The sequence below is a fragment of the Pteropus vampyrus genome, unplaced genomic scaffold (genome assembly GCF_000151845.1).
Source record: "Pteropus vampyrus isolate Shadow unplaced genomic scaffold, Pvam_2.0 Scaffold143, whole genome shotgun sequence".
Taxonomy (NCBI): domain Eukaryota; kingdom Metazoa; phylum Chordata; class Mammalia; order Chiroptera; family Pteropodidae; genus Pteropus; species Pteropus vampyrus.
In genome coordinates this window covers 3,073,419-3,100,611 of record NW_011888924.1, presented here as the reverse complement: position 1 = coordinate 3,100,611, position 27,193 = coordinate 3,073,419, and the positions used below count along the sequence as shown (strand labels likewise).

Below are 27,193 nucleotides of genomic sequence, written 5' to 3'. Positions count from 1 at the left end.
TTCAGGGGCCACAACCCCAGCCTGATGTGTCAGGATCCAGTGGCCGATCAGGCTTGTGGAGCCGTTTTGGACTCACGACAGTTTGTTCCCTTTTCCAGGGGACTCCTGAGCTGGCGGGTGAAGCTGTATCTGAGTTGGGGAGGGCTGGCAGGCCCTGGGGGCAGGTGTCTGCTTTTGCTGAGGCTAAGACAACTTTGTCCAGGAGGGCCTGGGGGGTCTGGGGGGCCTGAGCCACTTTCTGGGGAGAGGCCAGCAGCCATTAAGACTCTGGTGGCAGGAGGGCAGCCAGTCCCTCCGTTGTAGGCCAGCCCCTCTCCACGTCAGGGGACAGAGATTCTGATGTTCTGATCTCCCCTTTCCCCCAGCCAGGAAGAGGGGCAGCAGGGCCCACCAGGAGGTGAGAGCAGCTGGAAGGTGAAATCGTGGAGGCAGGGGCCTCAGGCTCTGCATGGAGCATCGGATTGCGATTCCCGTTTTCCATGGCTTGGGGAGGCAGGTGCTCCAGCCCGGGAGCCGGATCAGTGCCAGACTCAAAGCCCTGCTCCCTCAGCGAGTAGGCAGCTTCAGGGACGTTTCGGCTCTGCCAGGCTCAACTGGCCACCTTGCTGCCACCTACTAGACCAGAGACTCTTTGACCCCTGGGCGTACTGTCTGCCCCGGGGGTGGGGAGGGAGGGAGGACGGTGTCTGAGGGGCTGATGGGTGTGAGACCCATGGCAGGTCCAGTGTCCCCTGATGAGCCCCTCTCCTCCCCCTCGCCCTGCACACTGCTGTCCCCGTTTTCATGGCCGTACATCTTGCTCATGGTGGTGGCGATCAGCCCCTCCTTCTCGGGGGCCCCGTCCCCATTGCCATCCTGGCTGTGGCGGTACATGTAGGACGCTTGCTTCAGAGAGCGCTGGAGCAGGTGCCGGCGGTAGGCCCTCTGGATCTTGATGGCACACACCTCCTCGTGCTTCCTCTTGAGGGTGGTGGTGATGGGCTCGTAGGAGACTTTGGACGGGTTGGCTGCCATGAATTTCTCCTCCATAGTCTCCTTGAGGGCGTCCATCTCCCCCGAATCTCCCAAGACCTCTTTTGTCAGAGCGAAGAGGATGTCCAGGCAGTGGATCTTGTCGCCAGGCACCATGGGCAGGTCCAGCGTGATGAGCTTGATCTTGTTGGGCTTGGCGATCCTCAGCGGTTCCTGCAGGGTGTCCACGAAGTCGGAGAGGCGGCTGTAGGCAATGAACTGCGTGGCGTCAGGGTCGAACTTCTCCCACGTCTCATAGAACATCTCAAAGTCGTCCTCGCCGAGGGGCTCACTGCTCTCCTCCGTGGCCACATTGAAGTTCTCCAGGATGATGGCGATGTACATGTTGACCACTATGAGGAAGGAGATGATGATGTAGCTGCAGAAGAAGCAGATGCCGATGGAGGGGTTGCCACAGTCACCCTTGACACTGCTGCCCGGGTTCTCTAGCGTGGGGTCACAGTCGGGGGGCCCGCTGTTCAGGATCGGGTTCAGGAGCCCGTCCCAGCCAGCTGACGTGGTGATCTCGAAGAGGCAGATGATGCTGTTGCCGAAGGTCTCAAAGTTGAACATGTCATCGATGCCTGACTCCTTCTTGACGTAGGCAAAGTTGGACATGCCGAAGATGGAGTAGATAAACATGACCAGGAAAAGGAGGAGGCCGATGTTGAAGAGGGCGGGCAGTGACATCATGAGGGCAAAAAGCAGCGTCCGGATGCCTTTGGCTCCACGGATCAGCCGCAGGACACGCCCAATCCGCGCCAGGCGGATAACGCGGAACAGTGTGGGTGACACGAAGTATTTCTGGATCAGGTCGGAGAGCGCGAGGCCTGCAGGGAGGAAGTGGTGAGGGCTGCTGCCCTCGGCGAGAGGCTGGGCTAGGGAGTGGGGGGCATGCAGGGCTCAAGGGGGCCCTGCCTGGTGTGCTCCTCCCCAAGAAGGAGCAGTAGAAGCTCGACCCTTGGAGCAGAGCCCAAATGGCCCCACCCATTAGGAAAGGCTCCCCCAGGGGTCTTGGGGCCAGGGGCTACATCGTCGCCCCGACACAGATGGATGGAGGTAGGATAAGCCAGAGTTGGTGGGGTTAGGGTGAGGTCCATTCCCAAGGCTGTTTGCAGATGCCACAGATGAGAGGGGGAGGGGAGGTAGGAAGAGAGAGAGGACAGCTCTGTGTGGGACTCTGGGCATCTCGCTTAATGCCTGTAACTCAGCTTCCTCACCTGTAAAATGGAGGTGGAAACTGTACCTGCCTCATGGCGTTATGAACAATTAGTGAGTTAAAGCCTATCAAATGCATAGCAGTGCCAGAGAACAAGTAAATGCACAATAAATGGTTGCTAGTTACTATCACAAGCACACGCATGTCCGTGCACTTCTCCGGGGTGTGTGGATGCTGGAACCGCCACTGAGCACATGGGCACGTGAGTGTGTACCTACTGGTCAGGTAAATGTTTCTTGAGGTGTATTCACATGTGAGCAGGTGACAGGTCGCCTGTGAGTCCACTCTTATGTGCCTTTGTGCATTAAGTGTGAGTGCCAGGTACACATGCATGTGTGTGTATGTGACCATGTATGTGAGCATGCCAGATGCAGGACCAGGTGTGCGTACATGGGGACGGGAGCACCTGACCTTCCTGAATGACTCCGCCCAGCCTGACCCTGCTCACCCACAATCGACAAGATGACAACCACAAAGTCGAAGATGTTCCAGCCGACGGTGAAGTAGTAATGGCGCAGGGCGAGCATCTTGAGCATGCACTCCCCCGTGAAGATGATGATGAAGACCATGTTGATGTTGTACAGGATGTCCACCTTGAGCTGGCTCTGGTCATCCGTCTCCACCATCATGGTGACCATGTTGAGGCAGATGAGGATCATGATCGTGATGTCAAACACCTGCTTCGTCACAAAGTCGTACACCATGCCCTGGATTTTGTTCTGCAGCACAGATGGGAGCGCAGGAATGTACGTGGGTGGATATAAGGGGAGTGGTCAGGGCCCACGCAGGACACGGACAGGAAGGAGACACGGGATGATGTGACAGTATGAGAGAGAGGGAGAGAGAGAGAGAGAGAGAGTGTGTGTGTGTGTGTGTGTGTCAGGGCTTGTAGTGGCATTGGCCAGGAAAGGGAGGGCGGATCCACCAGACCAGGCCATTCTATGAGATTAAGGGGTACCCTCCTTACTCTGAGATCCTTCCACTGCCCAAGCAGCCCTTTCTCCTTCTCCCAAAGCCATTGCTCACTGGGGAGGGCCATCCTTTTCCTCCTCCTTCTAGAGGCCCTTGCCCCTGAGGCCACCAACTGAGGTGGTGAATGGACAGTGGTGAGGGGGTGCTCTGCAGGGCCACATGAGGGGTAAACCAGTGACTGGAGTTTGGCAGGCAGCTGACGCTTCTGCACACAGCGCCTCGCTACGGTTACAAAGGGCAACCCTCCTGGCAGGTGGACCCAGCCTCATGCCAGAGACACAGCCTGGCGGGCAGAGTGCGGGCTGTATTTTCCCCATGGGCACCCTCAGGCAGGAGGCTCATACAGGCTGTGGGAAGAGGGGCACAGAGGGCCGGTACCTGAGGCCGAGGAATTGGCTTCTGAGGCTTCTTGGAGCCAAGCTTCTTCATGGCATTGTAGTATTTCTTCTGTTCCTCAGTCATGAAGATGTCTTTCCCTCCAAAGTATAGTGAGATGGGGCCAATAAGGTTGGGGAGTCCCCCTTCTCTGCCTCTAGGACTTCCCTACCTCAGGTACTACCCTTAAAGCATCCCCCACCCCAGCAGGGGGACCAGTTGGAAAGTGGGAGGGGAACCTGGAGGGGCCAGGGATGGGGATTGAGGGACGAGAGAGGGGTGGGGTGACAGAGGAAGGGGGACCGGCACGACCTCAGCCTGTTTTGGGCCACTTTCCATCAGCATCTCTTTGGGTCCTTCCGAATGACCCAGAGAGGTAGGGTAGCATCACCTTCACTTTATAGATGAGGAAACCTTGGTTTGGGGAGGACAAGTCACCTGTTCAGGGTTGCCCGGTGGGATCTGAACCCAGATTCACTGCCTCGACCATGCCTCCAGCATTTGTGCAATACGAAGGGATGAGCGGGCCAAGGAAAGGAGGAGGCGGCCTGGTGCGGGGGTGGGGGCAGGGAAGGTAGAGATGAGTACTCATCTTCTTCTTCTGCTGGTTGAAGTTGTCGATGATGACACCGATGAAGAGGTTGAGGGTGAAGAAGGATCCGAAGATGATGAAGATGACAAAATAGAGGTACATGTACATATTCACCTCGTACTGTGGCTGCTCCTCCTTCTACAGGGGACACAGGAAGGGACGGGGTGTGCTGGGCAGGCTTGGCGGCACACGTTGGCTGCTCTGTGCTCCCCATCCCACAGTGGGCAGGAGGGTCCAGGGCTCAGAGGTAGACCTGTCCACCCCCGGGGCCTCGGAGGCTCTTGAGCAGGTAGCACGGAGTTGGAGGTGAGGATGGGCAGAGTGTGCCACTGTGTCTTTGGTCTGAGTCCTCACCTTGGCTCACTCACCAGCCACATCTCGGCAACCCCTACTCACCTCCCGGGAGTCCACGGCTGCATACATGATGTCCATCCAGCCTTTGAAGGTGGCCTGAGGGAGTATGGCTGGATGTGAGGGCGGGAGGCTGCTCCCTGCCTCCATCATCCTTGAGCTCCCTGCGACTGGCCCAGCCTGGTCCTCCCCAGAGGCTGCCTGCCTAGAGCTCCACTGGGCAGGTAGCCACTAGAGACCAGAGAGGTCTAGATCCTACTTTAGGTCCCGCAGCACTGGAAGAGGGTGGGCAGCCCCCGAGTAAAAAGTGTCCATGGGCTCAGGTACAATGAGAGACAGGGGGCATTTCCAGCTCAGGTCCCTGCAGGGCCAGTGGGTCACACTCACCACCTGCAGGAGAGAGAGGTAGCCTAGACCCACGTTGTCATAGTTGACCTTGACATTGAGCCAGCGGACCTGGCCCGTGTGCATCAGGCTCTCGCAGTCGGACTTGTTGTTGACCTCAGAGATGTCAAACCTCTCCGAGGTGGTGGTGTTGATGCAGTAGTAGAACTTGCCGGCAAACAGGTTCACACCCATGATGCTGAAGATGAGCCAGAAGATGAGGCAGACGAGCAGCACATTCATAATGGAGGGGATGGCTCCCAGGAGGGCATTCACCACCACCTGGGGAGCCGGGGAGGGCGTCACTGCAGGTTTTCTCCCAGGCAGGTGGAGGAAACCAGGACTCCTCTGGGAGATGGCTCCCCACCTGCACTAACCAGGAGACCAGGCTGGGCTGGGCATGGCTATTCAGGGAAAGCTTCCTGGAGGAGGGCTAACCTAAGCCATGCCTGGGGAGAAGTCTGCTGGGCTGTATGGGGAGGCGGGGAGCAAACAGCAGGGTTAGGGTCTGCCAGCCTGCTGGTTGGAGAGGGCTTTCTGCTTGGCTGAGCTGTCAGCCCACAGCGGGACTATTGGGCTTCTCTGGAAGTGGCCTGGCTTGGGTCACCAGGCAGGAGACAAATACTCTTTCCTCAGCCCTCATAGGAAACTCAGGCCCCGTGACCGACCTCCTGCTCAACCGCTCACAGCATTAGAGACAGGCACAGAAAAGAAGCCACCAGGGTCTTCAAAGCAGCAGCACTCTGTGACCAGAGCCCTGTGCCCCACTGGTCCTGGCTACACAGACCAGCCTCACTGTGTCAGGCTGCTCTGAATCTGAGAACTGTCCCTTTTCAAGGAGGAGATGTTTCATGACCTCCAGACAGAGTGGGTGGCACAGGCCTGATAGCTGGGGGGTGGGGGTTTCCTGGCTGAGGCACCAAACAGCTGTGTGGCAGGTCATTTCCGCTCAGAGGGGAGGGGTCTCCCACTTGGGGTGGAGGTGGGGCCTGTACTGGCTTTCCCCCTTGCATGAATGGGAGACTCACTGGGGCTGAGCGCACTGCTGGCCTACGACCAGCCACTTCGTGGACCCTCCTGAGTTCCCAGCAGACCTCCCTTCGCTGGGGAAGCCCCTTTAGTCTTGCTCAAACCCTGTTTACCTGCCACTTCCACCATCAAGGCCTGAGGGGATCTTTCCAAACTTGGCATGACCTTGAGCTCAAGGGTCAGCAGGCTTAGAGCCTGGGGCACAAGTACCTGCCCACTTGCTCAAGTCTCAGAGCCCTGGGGGGCCGTGGTCTGAGGCTGGGAAGGACACCCATAAACCCCCCACCGACCAGCTTTCCCTCTGCCCTCCCTGCCACAGGGCCCTCCTGGGAGTTGCTGCAGCCTCTGCTGCCCCCAGTGGTGGCAGAGATAAGCTTAGGAGCAGGTCTGAGAGCAGGAGTGGGGGCTGGCGTGGGAGGGTGCCTGGGTGGGGGCAGGAGGAGCAAGCCTGGCCTTCAGCAGGGCGGTGGGCAGAGCCCTCTGCTTCCCCTGCTAGTGGCCAGAGCACAGACACATACCCCTGCACGGTGCCCTGCGGTGGCTGTCTCCCCACTCCCCAGTCCTACTCAGAGGCCCCTCAACACCCACCCTCATGCCCTCGAATCGGGACAGCGCCCTCAGGGGACGAAGGGCCCGCAGCGTCCGCAGGGATTTGATGGGTCCCAGTTCTGAGTAACCCAGCCAATTGGCCACCAAGCTGATGATGGAGACCTGTAAAGAGAAAGGGGGGGGCGGGTGCTGTCAGGGAGTACGGGGCCCCTGGCTGCCCCCTCCCCAAGCCCAGGGACACAGTCCTCAGGGACAGGTCCCGCACGGGGGTCTTCCTGGACTCAGCTCTAGGGTGTCTCTCCCAGACCCCTTCCTTAGTGGGTGGTCCTGTCTGCTGGGCACTGTCCCAGCACCCGGGTTGGGTTCCGGAGATGTCGTCGATTAACTGAGATGACAGTAAACAGGAGGCCTGCATGACCATCAAAGAGGATACAAAATCCTCCACAGATATTGGCAAGGACGGTTAAGTAACCCTCCCAAGACACCCCTTTCTTTCAGGAGAAGAGCGGTCCCCCTAGCCCGTTATCCCCCTTCCCAGAGGCCAGTCTCCGCAGGAGCACGCTGATGGGGATTCTGATGCGCTATGTGGCCTCATGCAGCTCCTGCCCCTTGGGCTGAGGCTTCCTAAGGCCCTTGACCCCAAGGACAGGCTCTGGGACCGGCTGCAGGTCACACTCACGTCCACGATGAGGAAGTCGAGCCAGCACCAGGCGTTGGTGAAGTACACCTTGAAGCCGTAGGCCACCCACTTGAGCAGCATCTCCAGGATGAAGATGTAGGTGAAGATCTTGTCAGCGTACTCCAGGATGGTGCGGATGACACGCCGCTGCTCGATGTAGATGTCCTCGAAGGCCTGGGGGGACACCAGCATGGTGGGGGGAGGCCAGGGCCTGGGAGGCCGGGGCAGCAGCCACGTCCCCTACCCTGTCTGATGCTGCTGGTTCCCAGGGGGCTGACCTGGGGACGAGGATTGGGGCAGGCTGGAGGCTTTTCCCAGACTCCCTGTGCCCATCATGGGATGAGCAAGTGTCCCTGTGGGGAGAAGCCCCTCAGCTCCCCTTCCCCAGGCTGAATAGTAGCAATGCTCAGTCACCTGCCAGGGAATTTCACAGGGGCTCAGCTTCAATCCTGCCCCACCAGATGCCCAGGGCCTTCCCATCCTCCCCCCTGGTAGGCACCTGCGGCCGGCTGCAAACAGAGTCAGACCCTAACTGTCGCTTTAAGAAAATTAATACATTCTACAATGCATCCTGCAACCACAGGTGAGTTCCTCTAGGACTCTGGGTTGGAGACTGTGCAGGCTGCATCCCTCCCACAGTGTGGAAGGGCCCGGCACCTGTCGCTGCTTTGGGCCTGGCACCCGTCCCTGCCCATCCCCAGGGTGGCACCTACCAGGGCTCCACTACTTAGCAGGATCATGAAGACAATGAAGGTCTCGAACCAGTTGTGCTCGACGATCTTGAAACAGGCCCTGCGGAGGGTCCACCACGTCTTCCCACGGCCCTGGGAGATGTCCACGTAGAGGAAGGGGCAGCGCTGCACACAGGCTGGGGGAGTGAGCGGGGCATGACGTCACAGGCCTGGGGACCACCTCCAGATGCAGGCAGTATGTTCCCTGCACTTTCCTGGGGTGTACGCTCCAGCCCTCCACCGCACTGCCCCCACACTTGGGGCCCCCAACACCTGGCTCCATGTCCTCCACTGCTGGTTAGAAATAGGTGGGAAGTAGGGTGGTCCAGCCCCTCCCTCGAGGCCCTCCCTCCACAGCCTACTCCGCCCATGTGCCAACTGCCTCCAGGGATGGACACACGGAGGAAAGACATGCAGGGATGTAGGCCGCCTGCCCTGTAGCTGTCAACCGACCTGTAGCTGTCAACCGACCCCATCCTCCCTCACTCCACCCAGGTAGCCTTCACTTTGCGCAGCCCACTTTCTCTGGGCAAAGATATTTCTCCAGGGCTGTCTCCTGAGGGGCTGGGCAGGCCTTTCTCCACACAGAAGAAGCCGAGGAGGAGGATGACGGTCTCGGAGCAGCCATTCCTGAGCACTTGCTTCACTCCCGGCCACACTTGGGCTCTTTGGGATTCTGCATGGCCACGCTCAGGGCACTTCCGTCACTTACTGCACACACTTGAGGCTCAGGTTCGGGGCTTGGAGGCACCCTGGCTCTGACACCCCTCCCTGGTGCAGCAGGGTAGGGTAGCATCCGGGGAAGGAGGCCCGCATGCTTTCAGTGATGTGCATGTCCCCAGGATGTCCCGGAGGAGGCGATGGGCTGCGGTCTGCTGGGCTAGCGGGGCACAAGGCCAGGTGGGGGTGCACACGTGTGGGCTCACCCTCAGTGAAGCACTCCTCAGGCTGCTCCCCCTCGGGGTTCTCCTCAGCTTGCTCCTCAGGATCCTCCTCGGGGGGCTTGTAGTCAGCTGTGCTACAGACGGAGGAGTTCGCGTCGAGGGGCCGTGGCGGCTTCTGCAGAGGCCACAGGGTGGTGTGACCCCTGGGTCTTCCCACCAGGTGGGGAGGAGGAGATCAGAGTAGGAGGCCAGAGGGAGAGGAGAAAGAGGAGGTGGAGCAGACCTACTCTCATTCATTCATTCATTCATTCATTCATTCATCCATTCATTCATCCATTCACTTGCCCGCTCACCCACAGATCATGGAGCCGGCACCGTGGCCTGTGCAGAAGAACCAGGGACCATGGCAGCTGTGCTCCTGCTCTCATGGCACTTAGATTTGGAACAGGGCAGGGCTGAGGCCTGAGCACGGGTGGCGAGGACATGAAGAGACATGTGAGGGCCTCAGGTATGAATAGAGGCTGGGAGACAAGTGGGCTGGGCGTGGCTTGGGCTGCTGGGGGTTCTGGGAGGAGTGGGGTGGCATGAGGAAGGCAGCAGAGGAACAAGAGGCCTGAAGGCACTTCTGAAGGGGCGCGAAAGGGGGTCGGGACAGACAGGGGCTGCCACAGCCCGCAGATAACAACCAGCGTTCCCGGGCCTGAGTTTCTTGTCCCCATGGGCTCAGGGATCCAAAAAGGATGGACAATTTTCCCAGCTGAAGCTCCAGCCTGGGGCCAAGATAACCTGACGGGACACTGGTGCTCTGGCCTGGCCAGGCCTTCCCCCACCTCCTCCCGGTGCTGCCCAGTCAGCATCCCAGGCCCAGACTCCACTCCTCAAGGGGACCTCTTCGCAGCTAGGGCTAAGGCCCCTGAAGGGGAAAATGGAGAGGGCAGCTCGAGGCCAGCTCCGGATCCAGAATGATGACCAGAAAACCAGGAGGGTCTTGTGCCCAGCTGACAGAAAGGAAGGTCGAGGCACGGGGCATCCAATGCACCACGTGCCCCGCCCATGTGCCCCCATTCTCACAATCCCTCTGGGAGCCGTGCTTGCCCCTCTTTAAAGAGCGCCCAGAGCCTTGGCCCTGGGGGTTCTCCCCCACCCCTAGTCCTCTTACTGAGGCCGGTGCCACATTTCCCTGGGTATTTATAGCTTGGCAGGCACGCGGCCTCCTGATAAGTCAGCATGCCACATATTTGGGGGCGGAATAAGAAGTCAAGAGCTTTCAGGGCAAAGTTCATCCAGGCTCTGGTGCCCAGCCAGGCCCAGGGCCAATAGGGTGGAGGTGGGCAGGGGGCCCAGACCTAGCTTATGCTGGTCCTTCCTGTGCCAGAGCTGGAGGGTGGGTGAGGGGGCTCAGAGTCAGCTTCCCTGGGAGGCCCAGGAAAGGCCCCAGCCTCAGTGTGAGCTTCTGTAGGTGACCGGCAGTCCCTCCTGACCCTCGAAGAGAAGGGACATGAAGAGGCGGCATCTCGGTCAAGCAGCAGGCCCCCTGCACGGGCTGGGGTGGGGGGTCAGGTTCCTGCAGAGGCTGAGCCCCAGATCTCGGTTCTCCTTGCACCGAACCCATAGGTCTCTGAGTCCCAAGTCTAGGCCTAGCTTGGCCCACACTGGGATATTGGAACCAGCCCCAGGTGGGTTCTAAACAGAAACAGATGACAATGGCAAGAGCTTGGCAGGGGTTTCAAACCCAGAAGAGGATGAAGAGAGGCCTCTTGGGTCCTAGCCCCAGAGCTGAGGTGCCGCAGGTCAGAACAGCCTGTCCAAGAGCGCCACCTGCTGGTGAGATGGGGCCCAGGTGGCGCTGCGGGTTGGCAGTGAAGGGGTACCAGGCTGTCAGAACAGGCAGGGCGGGTCATAATAATAGTATTAATAATAGAAATAACAGCCACCATTCAGAAGGAGCTCACCAAGCACTTTACACACGCCATTTCATCTAACGCCCAACGAGGTGCCACGAGGTAGGTGTCGTCACCCCCATTTTACAGATAGAGACACTGAAGCTTGAAGACTTGTCCAAGGTCACACAAAAATGTGAAGCCTTGTCTATCTGACCCCCGACCCCTCAAGCCAGGCCCCGTGACGGGCTCACCTTGACGTCCTCAGGCTCCGAGAAGGTGTCCGTCTCCTCCTCCGTCGGCATCTCCAGGTCAGACTCTTCGGAGGCGATGGGCACATGGATGGTCAGGTAGGGGTTGTTGATGAAATTGAGGTGGTCCAGCTCGATGCTGGGGGGAGGCCCGTCAGCCAGGCCCACGTGGTTCAGGATGCTATTGTCCTTCTTTAGGTCCTCGTCGCCCTCCTCAGGTGGCGGCTCCTTCTCGTCCTCGGGGCCACTCTTCTCGGCCCCCCCGGGCCCCCCGATCTTGAGCATGATCTCCTTGGGGCTCAGGATCTTGCCATGCAGCAGCCCCAGCAGGAAGGTCTTGACGAAGCCGATGCCCCACTTGATGCGCTCAATCGCGATCTGCAGGTTGTTCATCTCGCCGTCCTCGTCCGAGGCTGCCAGGCTGTCGGCGCTGAAGGAGCTCAGCAGCAGGGCCAAGAAGAGGTTCAGGACCTGGGGGTCAGAGGTGGGGGAGCCTCAGCTCAGCCTCTGAACCCCTGAGGGTGCCAGGTCAGACCTACCCCATGCCGAGCGTTTAAAAGGACGTCACCTAATGAAATCCTTTCGACTGCTCCTGGAGGTGGGAAGTGTTACTATCAACCTCAAATTTCAGATAAAGAGACTGAGGGTTGGGCACGGGGTAGGACTCTGCTGACTGAGGCCGAGGCAGGGTTTGGGGGGGTCCCCTGGGTGACAGATAGGGGCTCTTTCTGGGACACTGTCCTCCACCTCCACAGCCAAGGGATGAAGAACAAAAAACAGGACACACATCTTCAAGCTTCCAAGACTTAACTGGGAACCTGAATCTTTCGAGCCTTCTTTTGTCTATTAAGTGGGATTTTAATAGGCCCCGTGGTCCTGGGGCTCAGATGCATGTTTCTTATTGCTCTGGAAGGGATTTTTGACCTCCTGCTATTCACCCTCTTTTCTCCCTGTTAGATTCCCTGCTCCGCCTGGTTCTCTTCCCATAGCCCTGATGAAAGGGTCTTAAGAGGCTACTGGTCTAGCCCCCATCAACTTTATTTTCCAGTGGATGAACATTTACTACACAGGAATAAGTGGCCTCAGGGAGCTCCTGCCTAGTAGAGACAGACACTTGATGAGACAAATACAGTGTGTGCATTTGCATGGCAGCAGAGACGGGCACAGAGGTTTTGAAACCACACTGCTTGGTCAGACCTACCCCAAGAGCATTAGGGACTGTCAAGAGCATTAGGAATAAGGCATATCCCTGCTTTGTGCCTTAGTTTTCTCATCTGTATAATGAGGATGATTTCAGTACCTTCCTCCTTGCATTGTAAGAATGAAAAGATCAGTGCAAAATAGAGCACACAGTAGGTACTCGAAACATGTTGGCTATTATGCGTGCAATAATGGAAGGCAGGGCCGGGTTCTTTTTCTGGGGGCTTTGGGGAGGGCTTGGGTGGGCGAGTGGACACAAGGACGTAGGGTACATGTGAACTGGCCACCCTTGCCCACCTTCTCCTTGTGTCTCTTGCTGTTTGACTTTCACCAGTGTCTTCCAAGGTCTTTTTGTCACTGTCTTAACTGTCTCGTTAACACAACAGCTTTAAAATATATATGTTGTATATATTCTCTTTGGGAAAATGTGTTGGGGGGGGCGGGGAGGGGATTCTGCTCCATCTCTATGCCCCTAGCTACTTTTCTGCCTTTGCCCTCCACCAAAATTTATTGGTCTTCCTTTCCCCTCTTTCAGGGAGAGGTGTCCAGTTGCCAGAAACACATCTGAGATGGGAATTAGCTGCTCTCTGGGTCAGCAGGGTTTGCACACGGCTCCTGCCTGGGACAGAAATAGCTGCCTCAGGCAAGGCGAGGAGAGGAGGGCCAGCGAGAGGGGGATCGACTTCACGTTCCCCTCGGGGTTCTGAGGGGTGGGCTACCTATGATCCAGTCACTTCCTCTTCTTTACGGGAACCCAGAGGAAGTACCCAAGTGCCATGCACATAGGGGACTCAGGTCCCCACACTCCCTAGCAGAGTGCCCCCATGGCCTCCGATGACATCTGTCCATGAGCCTGGGGGAGGGCGGGGACAGTGCCCAAGAAGCTGGCAGTGCTGCCTCCCTTAGCCATTCCACTCCCTCTGAGCAAAGTGGGAGAGCCACAGAGCTGGGCCAGAAAATGGTGTCGTGTGTGTGTGGGTGTGTGTGTGTGCATGTGTGCGCGTGCGTACACGTGCATGTGCACGCACGTCTGTGTCTGTGATCACAGGGTGTGGGTGACATGCATACAGAGGCAGTGCAGTGAAGTGGTTCCAGACTCTGGAGCCACACTGCTTGGGTTCAAATCCTGTACAGGTTGCTAAGTTACCTCCCTGAGCCTTTGCTTCCTGATCTACAAAGTAGAGATGAAGACATGGAAAGGGCTTGGAATGCCGGATAAATGAGGCATTCGTCATCGGGTCAGCCGTCATCGGGGTTGCTGGTGTTGACATTTTCTCTATCACTATTGCTGCTATTGTTAATCTCACTGTTATTGGAGTTACGCAGATCCGGGTTCTAGTCTGGGCTCCTTTTCTCACTGTCTGTGTAGTTCTGGGCAGTGCCTCCTCGAAGCACAGAGCTAACTAACATTTCCTGCCTTGCTGAATTGTCAAGAGCATTAGGGATAATGTAAATAAAGCCCTTTGAGCAGGGACTGGCACACCGCGGGAGCCCGATCCTCAGATACTGATGGCGGGGATCGACACCACCCCTGCACCCACGTGAATGCCCCTGGCCTCGGGGCCAAGTGCTTTACTAAGCACTTAGACGTGTGTCTGTATCCTTCAGGACCACCCAGGGAAGTAGGTCACCACCATTAGCACTCCCATTTTCCAGATGAGAAAAACTAAGGGTAGAGAGGTTAAATAACTTGCTCAAGAAGTCCCAGTCAGTAGCGGCAAAGTGGGGGCTTGAACTGTTTTAGAGTTGTCACACATATAGACAGACCCTTTCAGTCACCCTCAGGCCCTTAAACTTACGCTCACAAACGGCTACTTGGAGCCTGCTACCGGCACCCTAATCCCGCCCCAGAGCGCTACCCGGCATCTTGTCTCTCCCTCTCTACTCCACAAAGCCTCCCTCCGTGAGTCCTCCCAGCTAAATGGCCCTTGGGGGCTCAGGACCTTATCCTATGATCTCCTCCTCAGTCGAGGTGACACCCCCCCCTCCACCCCCAGCAGCTTGTTCCTGCCCCAGCCGGAGCTTGGTGACATCTGAGAAGCGCTGACCCAGCGGCCTAAGGATTCCACAGGCCTTTGCAGAACTTGGGGACGTGCGTCTCCTCACCCCATTGCCCAGGGCAGTGCCCGCCACGGCATCGGGGCAGCTGGGCACAGCACTCCTGGGAGGACAGATCCCCACCCCACCCAGGGAACAGGAGGAGTCTGGGTCAGCAGGGAGAGGAGAGACGTCTCCCAGGCCCCAGCCACAGAAATGCTCGTCAGTTGGCCCACGGCCCTGTTTCTCATCGGCCCCTGTACCTCCGCCCTGCACCAGCCCCACGTGCCAGGCCCTGAGCCACAGAAAGCAGAATGAATGCTGTTTCTGCCATCTCTGGATTCTCTCAATGCCGAGGCCCGTTTCCCAGGAACGGAGGACGGGGAGAGGGTGGGAGAAGGGCCAAGAGGCCCAGGAGCTCCTGGGACCCACCTCACACTGTGCCTTCTTGCACACCGTCACGGCCACTCCTCCCAGCTACCTCTTAAGGTACCTACCGTTTTTCTTATGTGTGGAGTTAGAGAACCCAGCTGACCAGAGAGCAGTCATTAGTTCAAGGGCACACAGATGGCAGAGGAGCTGGGACTAGAACATGGGTCTGTCTGATTACAGTTATTATGTTACTTTATCCAAGACAACTAGGTTTCAGCAGTACTACTCAGAGTCCCATCCCTGGGCCAGAGGCAGCGGCATCACCAGGAGCTCATTAGAAATGCAGATTCCCAGGCCTGGCCCGGAGCTGCCAAATTAGACTCTGGGGATGGTGAGGTGGGAATCTAGGTTCTAAGAAACTCCCAGGTGATTCTTAAGCAGGTAAAAATTTGAGAGCCACCGGATGAAACCACAAAAGATTGCCATTTTAAGGGGGAAAAGGGAAAGGTAGGCAAGAGCTGAGTATCAGAGATTTCATAAAGTTCAACCTCCTAGGGAAAGGGCCCTCCAATGACAGCTCGATTCCAAGGAAATAAAGGAACGCCACGTCCCAGACACTTGGATTTCCTGGGCGAGGGTGGGGGAGCCACCCAGCAGGCCTCACTCACCACGAGGTTGCCGATGACCATGACCATGAGGAAGACGGTGAGGCACATGGGTTGGCCGGCCACCTCCATGCAGTCCCACATGGTCTCGATCCACTCCCCGCACAGGATGCGGAAGACGATGAGGAAGGAGTGGAAGAAGTCGTGCATATGCCAGCGGGGCAGGCTGCAGTCCGACGAGATCTTGCACACACACTCCTTGTAGCTCTTGCCGAACAGCTGCATGCCCACCACGGCGAAGATGAACACGATGATGGCCAGCACCAGCGTCAGGTTGCCCAGTGCTCCCACCGAGTTGCCGATGATCTTGATGAGCATGTTCAGCGTGGGCCACGACTTGGCCAGTTTGAAGACCCGCAGCTGCCGGCCGGAGGGGAGGGCAGGGGCGAATGAGGCTCAGGGACCCCTGGCCCAGCCCCATCTTTGGCAAAAGGAACCATCTCAAACAGCTCTACCTCCCATTCCCTGAGAGATTGGAGGCCTCAGTTTGCCTCTCTGCTCAATGGGAACATTCGCATCCTACCTACCACCTTATGCTCAACAGAAAAAAAAAATGTCCTTATCTGTTAAAGATACAGACGAAATTATATGTTGGGATCTGCTTTAACATACACCCCCATAAAGTTGGGGGACAGTTGAAAGGAAAACTGTAGAGTATTGATGGCTGTTGAAGCTGAGTGATACGTACATAGAGGTTTTTATCCTGGGTGCCCATGGCTATATTATACTCTCTATATACTTTTGTAGGTGCATGAAAGGTCTCGTGATAAAGTTTAAAAAAAATATTAAAAACGCTCCTATGGGGTGGTGGAAAGGAAACTACTTCGACGTTTCCATTTCATTACTAATGAGGTTCCCAAGCCTCAGCTTTCGGGTCCGTGGTATGGGCTGAAATCCTCATTCCACTGCCACCCAAGGTCACTAAGGGGGTCAAGCTCCTGGGCTGTCGTTTGGCCCCCTCAGCAGCCCTGTGTGATAATGGAGGGGAGGGCTCCCTTCCTCCTCGTTTCCAGTAGGAAAGTTCCTGAGGGTGGAGTGGCAATGCAGGAGGACAGAAGGGCTTCTCCTCCCACCTTCCCGGGGGGTCCTAGCCCTGCCCCGCCTCGGCCCTGGCCCGGGGGCCTTACGCACCAGCCGGAAGGAGCGAAGCACGGACAGCCCCTGCACGTTGGCCAGGCCCAGTTCCACCAGGCTGAGGGTGACGATGATACTGTCAAAGACATTCCAGCCCTGCTGGAAGTACTCGTAGGGGTCCATGGCGATGAGCTTCAGCACCATCTCCGCTGTGAAGATGCCCGTGAAGACCTGTGGGGTGGGGTGCGGTCCCTGTCACAAAGCCTCAGGGAGCACATGGCCCTGGAAATGTCCCACCCTACTCCCACCTCCTGGCCGAGGGGAGGGGTCCAGAGCTCTGAGGGGCCAGGCAGTGGTCCCCACGGCTGACGTGTATGAGGGAGAAGAACAGAAGGGCCATGCCACAGGGCAGACGGGGCCACCCAGAGACCTGGACTCAACTGTTTCCGGCCACGTGACCATGGGCCGCCACTTAACTTCTTGGGGGCTCCCCGTACGCATAGTAACATCGAACACTTACAGAGTGTTCGCATCACTTTCTGGTTCGCCCCATGACCTGGAGAGTCGGCTGATTTCTATGGAGTTGGGAGGGATTTGCACACTGGTCACAGAGATGAGAAAACTGAGGCTCGAGGTTGATGGCAAGCCCTCAGTCACGCTGCCCACATGGGACGAGTCAGGTCTCGGACCTGCCTACGTCAGTCTCCTGTCTCTACACCCTACAGCCTCTCTACCTTTGTTGGCAGGAGTTCCTGGACCCAGCAAATCTTGGTGGACTCAGAAGTCTAGGGCAGGGGCCAAAGAGGGGACAAAGTTGGGAACAATGAGAAGGCCAGAGCTGTCCCCTAAAATCCTGGGGATGGAGTCTGAGGGCTGCGGAGCCCCTGAAATCTCCCTGGGCACAGCCCCCCTCCTGCCGGGCACCAGCTGCCCTGGGCCCACAGCCTGCCCAGGCACATGCTGGGCCCCGCCTAGAAGCTGTCCCTGGCTACAGCAGGTGCCCAGAAAACAGCAGAGTGTGGGCAGGGGGTGAGCAGGCGGCGGGCTGGGCCCATCACGCACACCCTGGCAGCTGCGCCAAGTCCAGAGCGCAGGCTGGCCCCTCCAACTCAGCCTGGCCAAGGTTGCCCAGGGCATCTCCATGGGACAGACCTGCCTGCCTTGCAGGATCTGCTTCCCTTGCTACCCACCCAGTCCTGCCCTGCCCCAGGCCACAAATATTACTCTCCCTAGGCCCCCCACCCTCAGGGGTGGGAGGAGCATCTTGCCCATTTGCCATCCTGGAAAAATTTGAAGAGAATTGGGAAGGGCAGGTGAGGGCTGGGGGAGGAGGTGGCTTTTGTCCCTTTGTCAGGCTGCACCGGGGCTGGCAACAAGGTGATAATGCTCCTAATGGGCAGGGATAAGCAGGCGGATCAGTGTGTGTCAACAATAGCGGGTCAGGAAGAGCCGGAGAGGGGAGCTGGCCTGGCCGTGCTGGGAAGATGGTAGCGGCAGGGAGGCCGAAGGTGGGGGGACTACGCCCGGGGGCCTCCAGGGCGAGCTGGGCCCTCTTGGGCCTGGGTGCCCATGGCTATATGGCGCACTTCCAGGTCCCTTAGTCCCTCTTAGGCCCACGACAACCACTGAAAGTGGAGAGGCTTGTCACCCAGCTGTCCCCACACCCCTCCATGCCCCAATGGCCCCATCTCTGCCTGCAGGGCGTGGCCTGGACCCCAGAGCCCCCGGAGTCCCGATCTTAAGGATTCCAGCACCTCTTCCCCACTCTCAACCCTGAAACCCAAATACCACATCCCATAGATCAGCCCAGGGACCTCCCTTGTACACCAGCTCACTTCCCCCACGTGCTGGGGAAGTAACCGCAGCCTGTGCCTGTATGCCCCCCAGTAGCGCCCCGTAGTTCCACACAGACCAGATGGCCCCATCGAACCCTGCGTCCCCTCCCCGTCCTGTCTGGGAATGACCGCCCCTCCCCATCCTCTGCCCCGTCCTCTCCCTACCAGGTTGCCCACGCTGAGCACTTGGTCAAAGTGCTCTGTCATGGGGTAATGTTCCATGGCCATGAAGAGGGTGTTGAGCACGATGCAGATGGTGATGCCCAGGTCCACGAAGGGGTCCATGACTATCAGGTGGACGATGTTCTTGAACTTCACCCATGGGGTGCAGCAGTTCCATATGAGCACTTTGTGGGAGCACTTGTACCACCACGGGGGGCACTTCTTCTGGGCCTCTTCCAGCTCTGGGAGCAGAGTGGAAACAGACACCTGACGAGGATCCGCCTCTCACGTGCTACCTTCCACCGCCTAGATCTTTGGACCACCCCGCTTCGAACCCCCTCCCATAGATCTCCACATCTCAAACTCTGCCCCCTCAGGAACGCTTACTCCAGTTCCTCTCAGTACATCACCCTCAAACCCACCTCTCCAGACTCCACCTCAAAGGCCCGCCCCCTCAGTGAGCTTTACCCCAAGCCCTTTCTCTCAATGCTCTGCTTCAAGATCTGCCTTCTTGACACACCCCACGAAGCCCCGCCTCTCGGTGACTCCCACCCCTGACAGTGGCCCCTTAAGGCTATGACCCCCACCCTGCTCTGGCTGGGCCCGAGGGTCCCCAGGGGGTGGTGGGAGGTCATTACTGAAGGTTGGGTCCCAATTCCACCTGCCACTGCCCGATGCTACTGGGGATCACAGAGATCCCCTGTGGGCTCTTTCTCCTGCTGGCAATAATGCCACCCGCCCCCCCCAGACTGTCCCCAGCCATGTCATCCTTTCCCACCAGAGCTGCTTTCTGGAAATAGCCCCTGTCCTTGTCACCCCAGCTCTAAAGCCCTGGGGCTCCATCAGGCCCATGGATAAAGCTGTTCCCTCTCTGGGCCGTCCAGGCCTCTTCGGCCTGTGGGAGTCCTTGGCCTAGGTAATGACCTCGGTTAATTCCCACCAGACATTTATAAGGGAAGTGCTATTAGTGCCTCCCACTTCACAGAGGAGCAAAGGGGATTGGAGTAGAGGGCAGCCCCATGGACACCTAGGTTCGAGTGCATGATTGGGGTACCACAGGGGTGGGGGTAGCTGACTCTTATCCTTACCCAGGAATTAGCAAACTGGACCTCTCTCAAAGGTAGCAGATTCTAGTCTGAGTGTAACCCCTCCCCCGCCCCCAACCTGGGTGCTGCTGCAGGCGTTATTGCTGGAACTTCTCACAACCTTCCCAGTCAGGGCAGCGCTGAGTGACCTCCTCTGTCAGCTCTGCCCAGCGTTCCCTGGGGCATTCTCTGGCAGAGCACACAGATACCTGGATGCCTGTCATATAAGGTCAGGTGACATGGTGCCCTCTAGAGGTTTGCAAAGTCCTCTGGGACCTCCAAGTCCTTCCTGGCACAAAGCAAGTTGCTTGAGAAGGGGACCAGGTCTCTTCTGTGACAGATTCCCTTCCTTCCTTCTCTTCCATCCTCTCTCTTTTCTTCCTTCCCTCCCTCTCAGTCACCCATGCACCCATGTCTCTTCCCATCCATTAATCTTTCAGCCCATCCAGCCATCTGCGTGTATGGATCTACCCTCTCTTCATTACCTCATCCTTACTCTCCTCCTGAGACTCGTGGAACAGCATGGGGATTTGGGGGAGTCTGTGACTCTGTCTGGGTGGAGTCTGACCTTCGGCCTTTAACTTTTACCCAGAGGACATTTGAGGAGCAGGATCTCCAGTTTCCGGAACATTGGGCCTTCCTGGTTAGTATTATTATCCTGTCTTTCACCGTTGCCTTGGCAGCCCCCAAGGCCCTCCCGGAAGCCCCCAGTTCCCACAGCAGCTCGGCCTTGTAGCCAGAACTGGGCTGGGTTAAGCCGGGACTATATTTATCACGGTCATTTCTTCGATGTCCATATTAAGTTACTGTCCTGAAGCTGGGCCCAGCCAGCCCCACCCCCCATCCCCCAGGAACCTGAGTGGCCTGACGGGCATGGCAGGCGGAGTAGGACAGGTATGGGGGTGCCGGGCACTCACCCTCCATAGCATCCGAGATGCCACTGTCTGCGCTGCAGCTCTGCCTTGGGGGCCCCTTCTCCCCCGGCAATGTGTCCAGGCTGCCATTGCAGTCTTTCCCGTGGGCTGGGTCACCGTCCGCCTCCGCATCTTCTAGAGCGTGGGCAGCCTTGGCCTAGGGACCAGCAAGGGAGATGGCGCGAAGTCCATCTCTGAGCCAGGAGGATGAACTACTTGATTCTCGGCTTCCTCCCGAGTCCTTTAGGATGGGGGCCCCTCTTCTTGGCCTGCACTGAGCCTCGTGCAGAATCCTTGTTACATATGGAGAAACTGAGGCATGGAGCTGCAAAACACTCTTTCTATTGCCTGATGCCTCCCGACACACCAACGCCCCCAGCCTGGGGCCTCTGCTGCCCCTGCCTTGAAGCCCCTGCCCCTTCCTCTCCCTCACACTCAGCCCGCCTGGGAGAACGCAGGCTGAGGGGCAGGGAGGTCCCTGGGTCCTTGGCCTCCTCTCCCCCGAGTCCAGACCTTCTCCAGCTCCTCCTGCTGCTTTTTGAATTTCTCCAGCATCTGCTGAAACTCCTCTTCTTTCTCCTGATCCTCAGCCAGGGTGGCCTCGTTCTGCTCAGCATACGCCATGGCCACCACGGCCAGGATCAGATTGATGAGGTAAAAGGAGCCCAGGAAGATGATGACCACGAAGAAGATCATGTAGGTCTTGCCGGCTGCTCGGAGTGTCTGGGAGTGAGGACAGGACAGGAAACGTCACATGGTCTTCTGCCTGCTTTCACCCACCCACACTCATTGCCCAGATAGGTAAAGAGAGAGGGTCCCTTCACAGGGAGGCCATCCGAGGCAGGGCATAGTCGTCCTTGGCAGGCTAAACTACAGATGGTAGTTATTACTATTACTGCTATTTTCATTACCATCCTCGGTGTCAGAAACGTCACCAAGGACCAGAAGACACTGGCACCCTAGACACAACCTGCTTGCCCTACAAATAATTGTATATGGGTAGAGTTGAATTTCTGAGCTGCCCTACTAGTCACTGTGAGGACTGGGGGTCTGTGCCAGGCCCAGATCTCGTAAAGGTAGAAAGAGAAAAAGATACTGTGGCTCAGATCTGGGCAGGTGCCCAGTATTGGAGGGCTCCAAGAACCTGTGCGAAGGGGCACTGCACTGAAGGGGTCCCACAAAGGAGACATCTTTGCCAGGGGTCTTGCCAGGCCCTAAAGAGGCTATGGGAACGGTGGGGCGTGGTTATAGGGCTGAAGAGCAGTGTGGGGACAGTCGTACCAGCTGAAAGAGGTTCTCCCAATAGTCCTGTGTCATGAGGCGGAAGAGAGCCAGGAAGGCCCAGCTGAAGGTGTCATAGCTGGTGTAGCCATAATTGGGGTTCCGCCCAGTCTTTATGCACTCGTAACCTTCGGGGCAGTGCCTGGGGATAGAATGGGGACTGGTTTTAGGGAGGGAGGAAAGCTCCAACTGGGGGATAGATGGGGAGCCCTAAGGGAAAAAATCCTTCAGTCCTGAAAAAAAGAAAGTGTTCCATCCATGCCCATGGGTTTTCTTACATTCCCATTCATCCAGGTCCTTGGCCCTAAGCAGCCCTCATTTTCAAATACCCCAGGGGCGCCTTTTCCCATTACCTAGCATCACTCACCCAGCATCACTGCTGTTCCCACAGAGCAGGGCATCCATGGCGCCCTCCAGGAAATAGAAGTTCCCTTTGGGAGTCAGAGGACACGAAGAAAACATGTCAACCACATGGACGCACTGTGGGCGCATGTACCTACTGCACACCTGGGGACATATGTGTGTGGATCGCGCCGAATAGATTCTCTCCGGGTGCCTCTCTCCATCCTTTATGCAACCCCAAGTTCCATGGTCTCTGGGTAGATACACTACAGGGAGCTCAGCTCCAAGTGGTGTCAGCTCAGTGCCTAGTACAGCGGTCCCCAACCTTTTTGGTACCAGAGACTGGTGCTCCTATGAGAATCTAATGCCTGAAGATCTGAGGTGAAGCTGAGGCGGTGAAGCTAGTGTTGGGGAGCAGCTGCAAATAGAGATGACGCTTCGCTGGCTCACCTGCCACTCTCCTCCTGCTATGCGGCCCAGTTCCTAACAGGCCATGGATCGGTTGGTACCGGTCCGCAGCCCAGAGGTTGGGGACCCCTGGCCTAGTGTGTTTGTACAGTCAGAATACAGCAGGGCACAAAGAGACCAGAGGAACACGTACGTGTGTGCGTGGGAACACTGTGTACCTGCGCAGGGGCCCTGACCAGGGGCTGAGGTAGCGGGCAGGGGAGTCTAGACTTCGGGGTACCAGGTTAAAGCATTTGCCAGAAGGCAACGAGGGGACTAATGGTGGCTGTGTGAGAACTGTGCCGTATGTGCACATACCTATGAAGTATGAATATGTGAATAGGATGTGGATGTCTCTGTGCCTGGTGGTGGCCCTGCCAGCGTTTAAGGAGACCAGGGAGTGTGTGAGTTAAGGAATAGGGAATACAGACTAATGCTTTTTACAGTGAACGCTTCAGGATTTTCCAAGCAATTTGGCATTTGTCCTCACATTAACCCTTTGAGAAAGGTATTGTCATCTCAGTTTTATAGGTGAGGATTCCAAGGATCAGGGCAATCAAGTGACTTGTCGGACAAGTGGTAAGTGATGGGTTTAAGCTCAGGTCCTCCCTATGCTACTTATCTCACAGGGGGCTGCCCTCGGGCGGGACCGGCCCCACAGCCTTCCGGCCTCCATTCTTACCTTCGTCGTTGATGTAGGCATCCCAGTCAAAGGTATAGTTGCTGGCCTTGCTCTCCTGGCCATTCCAGGTGTCATTGACGTTCCAGGTGTCACTGCCGTACCACGTGGCGTTGGTGTCGTTGAAGGGCGGGGGCCAGCGCACACACTTTTGCCGCAGGTTTCCCATGAAGAGCTGCAGACCCACCAGGGCGAAGACGCTCAGGCAGAAGACGGTGAGGATCATCACATCCGACAGCTTTTTCACCGACTGGATCAGGGCCCCCACAATCGTCTTCAGTCCTGACCAGAGGGAGCAGGGAGCGGACAGGGTGGGGTTATAACTCACTCCTTTATCCCTCCAGGTTTTTGCCTGCCCCAACTCCCTCAAGACTTAACTTACCGAGGACACCACCTCCCTGCAGCCTTCCCAAATGAGCCCCACCCTTCTGTGATCTCATTCTCAATCAGGAGCCTTCGGATGGCCACAGAATCTCAGCCACCGGAAGGGTGGATTGTAAAGACGTCACAGGCTGCCGTCTGACCCATAGAGCACACGGTGGGGCTTAATACACGTCTCTAGGTCAGCATTCCCGAAGGGTATTGTACAGGGCCCTAATCTCCCAAGTTGTGCCCTTAAAAGGGGGGTTCAATAATGTTCAGCCTTAGTCTACGGCCATGCCACCCTGAACAAGCCGGATCCTGTCTGATCTCAGAAGCTAAGCAGGGTCGGGCCTGGTTAGTACTTGAAGGGGGGAGACCACCTAGGAAGACCAGGTGCTGTAGGTGTGAAAAATAAAAAATAAAAGTAAGGGATTATAAACTGACAAGGTCCTTGCAACCTGCGAGGTCAACCAAGGGTTGCCTGACCTAAAAATAAATAATAATAATAATGTTCGGCCTTCTGTAAGCACTTCCCCTTTCGGGGTCTCCTTCCTAAACTGCAACGTGACGGCTTTGAACTACAGGAGAAGGTACTTTCCAGCATCGAGACCGAATGGTTTCCCCTCCTCCCAGAACCCGTGTCCCATCCCTTTTCAGATCTTCTCTCGCTTCTTTAATGAACCTTCTCCTGTTTCTCCACATGCCTTTTTTGAGGGTCTGGGTGATCTGGATTCTATTTATTTCTTGCTTCTTGATGCATTGCTTTGGCATTGCCGGACCTCAGGGCTCAGTGGGTAAGTGGCATGTTCCCCACGGAGCCCTCAGGGCTGGGACTTTCCATCACCGATGCCTTTGTGTCTGGCTGGAGGTCTCTGCTCTGCCCCATCTGCTTATTTTATTTAACACACACACACACACACACACACACACACATACACACACACACGTGCCAGGCACTGGCTTCTAAGCACCTTACTGATATTAAAGCATTTAATCCTCATAACAACCCAATGTGTGGCACTATCATTATCAACATTTTACAGATACTGAGGCACAGGCAAATCACCTCGCACCTCGCTCTACCGCCTCTTAGGTGCCCGGCCTCCCACCTGGGGCCCCTTTTCCTTTCTGGCCATGGGAGCCCTTCTGTGCCCAGGCTTTGGTGTGTGTCCTACACTCACAGCCTGGGAGTCTTGTGACCCTGGGTCAGGCACCTGGAACCTGAGTGTCAGTTGACCCGGGCAGAGGGCCCCAGCACCTCCCCAGTACCTGGGATGACTGTGATGGTTTTCAGGGCCCGCAGCACCCGAAAGGTTCTCAGGGCTGAGATGTTGCCCAGGTCCACGAACTCCGTCAAGTACCTGGGCCGGGGGGGTTGGGGTGAGGGCTGTGTCAGAGCGGGGGTGGCTAAGAGAGCATAAATCAGGAATCCTTATAGTTTGAGTTTTCACAGGGGGTCGGGGGTAGGTCAGACACATCAGGTTTCCCACTGGGGCCTGAGAGTTGGCAAAGGCACTGCAGGAGCGTTGCTGGGGAGTAGGGATGGCAACAGCAGCCCAGCTCTCCCAGTGGGTAAGGATGGCCTGTGGGACTGGGCTGCCACGTGTGCTTGTACAAGGCATGTGGCGGGGCAGCAGGAGAGGCTTCAGGCGGGACCCCACCAGCTCCTAGAGAGGCACAGCTCTCTGCGGGCACACCCAACCCGAGGCTCTTGCAGTCTACCCTTCTGAGACGGGCAGCCCACTCAGCTGCCCTCTTTGAGGCCTGGCCCTGTCCCCTCCCCATCCTCAGCCTCGCCACAGCCTCAGCATGCCCTCGGCCCCTGCTCACGCCATCATGATGACACTGAAGTCCAGCCAGTTCCAGGGGTCCCGGAGGAATGTGAAGTTGTCGATGCAGAAGCCTCGGGCCAGCATCTTGATGAGGGACTCAAAGGTATAGATCCCTGTGAAGGTGTACCTGGTGGGGAGAGGGCCGCCCAGGGCCAGGCATGTCATGCCCAGGCAGGGGTGTAGGTGGCAGTGATGGACCTCCCAGGGAGGAGAACCACAGAAATCAAATACGCTACCCGGGGGGCCTGAGGACCTTGGTGAGGGTGGCAGTGTGTGCCATCCCAGGGGCTTAAGGTGTTGATGGGGTGACAGTGACTGTATGTATCTCCCTGGAGGACAAGAGCAATGTCACTCTGAGCAGGTTCGGAATGCAGAGCCCCGGAATGGGCTGTGTCTCAGGGCTGGCGGGGGTGGGAGAGGGGGAGGGGGAGGGACAGACTTACTCCACGTTCTTGGACCAGGGAGGAGGCTCGCTCATGGTCATGAACACGCAGTTGGTCAAAATGGTGATCATAATGAACATGCTGAACAGCGTTGAGGGGAAGGTCAAGGAAAGCGAGAGAGCAGGTGGGGAGGGGAGGTGGACAGAGGCCTCCTCCCCCAGAGCTCCCCCTTCCGCTCATCCCCAAGCCCTCCCTGCCTCTCCCCGCCCCTGCGCTTGCCCCACTTGGGCAGGATATGAGTGGATGAGCACCTTGATGGCGCCTCGTCTGATGATGCTGAAGGGGCTCAGCATGTAGAGGGCGGGTGTGGCCGAGAAGCGGAAAATGGCCTTGCCCTTGTTGAGCACGATGAAGGTCTAAGGCAGGGAGAGAGCAGTGAGGCCTGGGAACGGGCAGACAAATGGGTGATGACAGACAGGTAGAGGGGGCCCTCCCCGGCCCAGACCTTCTTGTCACTGTAGTAGGGGTCCAGGTCCTCCAGGGGGATGCCGATGACCTCTGGTGGTGGGTCCCCGTAGATAAGGGGCAGGTTCTTGCCAGCCTCCAGGTCACTTCGCGGCTTCCTCTCAGGCTCCTCGATCTCCATCTGCTTGTTCCTCTGCTGCCGGGCCTCCTCCTCCACCACCCGCTGTTCTATGGCTGCCAGGGACTCCCGGGTGAAAGGGCGCAGGCTTTGGGGGCCCAGAGGCACCAGGGTGGGCAGAGATGGGCGGGCCATCCTTGCATCCTGGGCTCAGGGGCCAGGAGGGCAGCGAGCGGCTGAGGCAGCTGTAGCGTGCGGCCTCCCAGGTGTTGGACAGCTGCCCCACCCTGGGCCTGCTGTCCGCTACTCACTTCCTGCCTGTCCAGGGGCCAGGCTGGGGAGGTGGGTGTGTAGGCCTTGCTGGGACTGGGAGATGTGACTGCAAGGCCGGGGCACTGCTGCTGCTGCACAGGTGCTGGATGCAAGAGCATCACCCCCAAGCCTTGCACCGCATTCTCCCCAACAGGGGGTCGGCTGCCCTCAGGTCTGATGGCGAACCAGGGAGATCCTCTTCAGCCCTGAGGATTTCGTAGTCAATGTCCCAGTGCCCTCGACCACCTTGTGGGCCCAGGAACTGTTTGGCTTCAACCTACAAGGACAAAGAGAATCACAGCTGGCTATGCCCATGTGGCCTCTATCCCAAAGCGAGGCTCGGAAAGAAGTCAGATGTGAAATGTGCTGGTGGGTCCGGTCCGGAGGATGGGCTAAGATGAGGGCCTTGGGGCATCAGCCTTACCCAGGAATGGCAGACGGATTTCATTGTGAGGGCTGACTTGGGCTGCCTGCTACTGGCTGCCTGAAGATGTGGGCAGAGACCATCAAGGTTACAACCAGATTCAGTGCAAACAGACAGCTGTGATTGATTAGTAATGTCTGCCAGGGGCATGAAAAACAAGAATGTGGTGCATCTGCCCATGTTTGCCATCCCTGGCCTGGAGGGAAGGGAAAGATGTGGGGGGCGTGGAGTGTCCTGTCCTGAGCTTTGGGGAAACATGATGTTGGGCTGGAAGAGGGAAGAAGGAAGGGCCCCAG

At 57.5% G+C, this 27,193-nt stretch overlaps 1 protein-coding gene and 1 pseudogene across 1 annotated transcript; one reads left to right on the top strand and one right to left on the bottom strand.

Annotated features, from left to right (window-relative positions):
* Window positions 1-572: 572 nt before the first annotated feature.
* SCN4A (sodium voltage-gated channel alpha subunit 4) lies at window positions 573-26,356 on the bottom strand. Its single transcript, XM_011368527.2, has 24 exons — window positions 26,084-26,356; window positions 25,876-25,994; window positions 25,639-25,728; window positions 25,194-25,322; window positions 24,633-24,724; window positions 23,004-23,282; window positions 21,900-21,963; window positions 21,533-21,674; window positions 20,765-20,974; window positions 20,255-20,408; window positions 18,256-18,494; window positions 16,313-16,486; window positions 15,185-15,541; window positions 10,911-11,378; window positions 8,819-8,951; window positions 7,875-8,029; window positions 7,162-7,335; window positions 6,522-6,644; window positions 4,908-5,186; window positions 4,566-4,619; window positions 4,170-4,307; window positions 3,581-3,685; window positions 2,679-2,949; window positions 573-1,841 (listed from the first exon to the last, which is right to left on the bottom strand). The coding sequence occupies exons 1-24, from the start codon at window positions 26,354-26,356 to the stop codon at window positions 616-618; spliced, it is 5,448 nt and encodes a 1,815-aa protein (XP_011366829.1). The 3' UTR covers window positions 573-615.
* LOC111744918 lies at window positions 23,648-23,768 on the top strand (annotated as a pseudogene).
* Window positions 26,357-27,193: the final 837 nt, after the last annotated feature.